General features: G+C 51.3%; 1 protein-coding gene across 1 annotated transcript in view, besides 2 other annotated features; it reads right to left on the bottom strand.

Moving 5' to 3' along the window:
• Positions 1-149: 149 nt before the first annotated feature.
• Positions 150-238: a satellite DNA.
• Positions 239-497: 259 nt separating this feature from the next.
• Positions 498-533: a microsatellite.
• A 510-nt stretch (positions 534-1,043) lies between these two features.
• Positions 1,044-1,560, bottom strand: part of TraAM80_07018 (group II trans-sialidase superfamily) — a gene marked incomplete at both ends in the record, with an annotated part of 2,553 nt that continues 2,036 nt past the window's right edge. The window contains one exon of the mRNA XM_029383834.1: positions 1,044-1,560. This exon is cut by the window's right edge and continues 2,036 nt beyond it. Coding sequence (XP_029236362.1) covers positions 1,044-1,560 — 517 coding nt within the window.

Genomic DNA, 1,560 nt, shown 5'->3' with positions numbered 1-1,560 from the left:
CGGCAACCGCAGACAAGAGGAACCGCTCACTCCGTGCCACGCCGTTGTAGCTGATGGGGCCGCGCCTCAAAACAACACCCCCACACGCAGCGCCCTGCACTCGCAACGAAGAAGAGGGAGCCGCTGTGCGCACTCACGCCTGCACCGTGTCCCTCTTCTTCCCACCGCCATGGAAGGAGGCAGCAGCCACACGCGGCACTGCCACCACTACGAAAAAATCATTCACTTGCACCGCAGTAAATAAGTCCCGCGTGTGTGCGTGTAGCTGCGGGCACGCACGAAGAGGAGGAGGAAAGACATAGCAAAGCACGTAGGGGCAACACACAAACACAGCAGAGATGCAGGACTGAAAGAATATGCGAAAAGTATGGTGAGGCGCGGGAATGAACTGCAGCCCAGGCAGTTGTGACCCACGGGAAATTTGATGAAAATAAAAAATAAAATAAAAACGTCTTTGGCAGACGACTCTACACAAACACACGCAGAGAGAGAGAGAGAACAAGACAAAAAAGAAAAAAGAAAACAAAAAACAACACATCTTTTCCCCCCTTCAAATCGTCAATCTCAGGCCTCCCAAAAACGTGCAAACACATTTTTGCCTGCAGGGAAAAAGACATATACGCATTCGTTTCAACTGTTTACACACCCCTGGTGTCCGCACATCATTCATATTCCAGTGGGACACGGAGTGCGACGCTGTAATTCCCATTTCACTTTCCATATAGGCGCCATCGGCGGTGCACACAATGCCAAAAGAGCGCATTAACCCCAAGACGGAGGCGGCAAAACGGCCCCGTCATTTTCAGAAAAGCACAAAACACAAAAAAAAAACAGGTGAAGGCCCTATTATGCTGGGCCCAAGGGAAAAAGTGTGCTCTCACACCAAACAAATTTTTATGCATAGGTTAAAATGGATCTTTGAATTTAATTGAATTATATAAAATAATGCAAAATGTCCTCGGGATGCTTCAATTGGCTCAGAGGGCGTAGACAGGCGCATTTGTTCCTTCCGGAAGCACAAACTCCCCTGTACTGTGCCCCACTTAGAAGAGAGCCGCAAAGCCCCATAGCCCCAGCAGCAGCAGCAGCAGCACGCAAGACACATCCGCACGCATGGAGCTGTCGCCTCCATTTTTCCCAGATGGATCGTAGTCGTCGACCTTTTTGAGTTCCTTCTCACCCAGTGGGCGGTTGTACAAAAAGACGTTCTTTACTGTCACACTGCCGTCTTTGCCGCCGCCAAAGTAAAAGTGTGACACTTCGTAATTCCTTTTTTGAAGCGTTGGTAGTGTGTCCGATTTCCCCACGAGCACGCCGTCCACGTACACAGAGCCCTTGTTGTCCTGCAGCATGAGCGCCACTTTGTACTCCTTCCCCGGCTCCCAAGTGCCGCTGTTTGTTGTTGTCATGCCGTTGAAGACTGTCCCCCACCGTTTCTCCGTCGTTAACGACAGCCCCACAAACGTCGTATCATCCCTGTCCTCCAGGGCCGCGCCCAGCAGTGTAGCGCTCTCTTTCGGAACTTCATCGATCGTCACCGTCGCCACAAGCGTAAACGCG

This window comes from Trypanosoma rangeli (assembly GCF_003719475.1).
Source record: "Trypanosoma rangeli strain AM80 chromosome Unknown Tra_15.4_contig_00274, whole genome shotgun sequence".
NCBI lineage: Eukaryota > Euglenozoa > Kinetoplastea > Trypanosomatida > Trypanosomatidae > Trypanosoma > Trypanosoma rangeli.
This window is presented reverse-complemented; position numbering and strand designations above follow the sequence as displayed.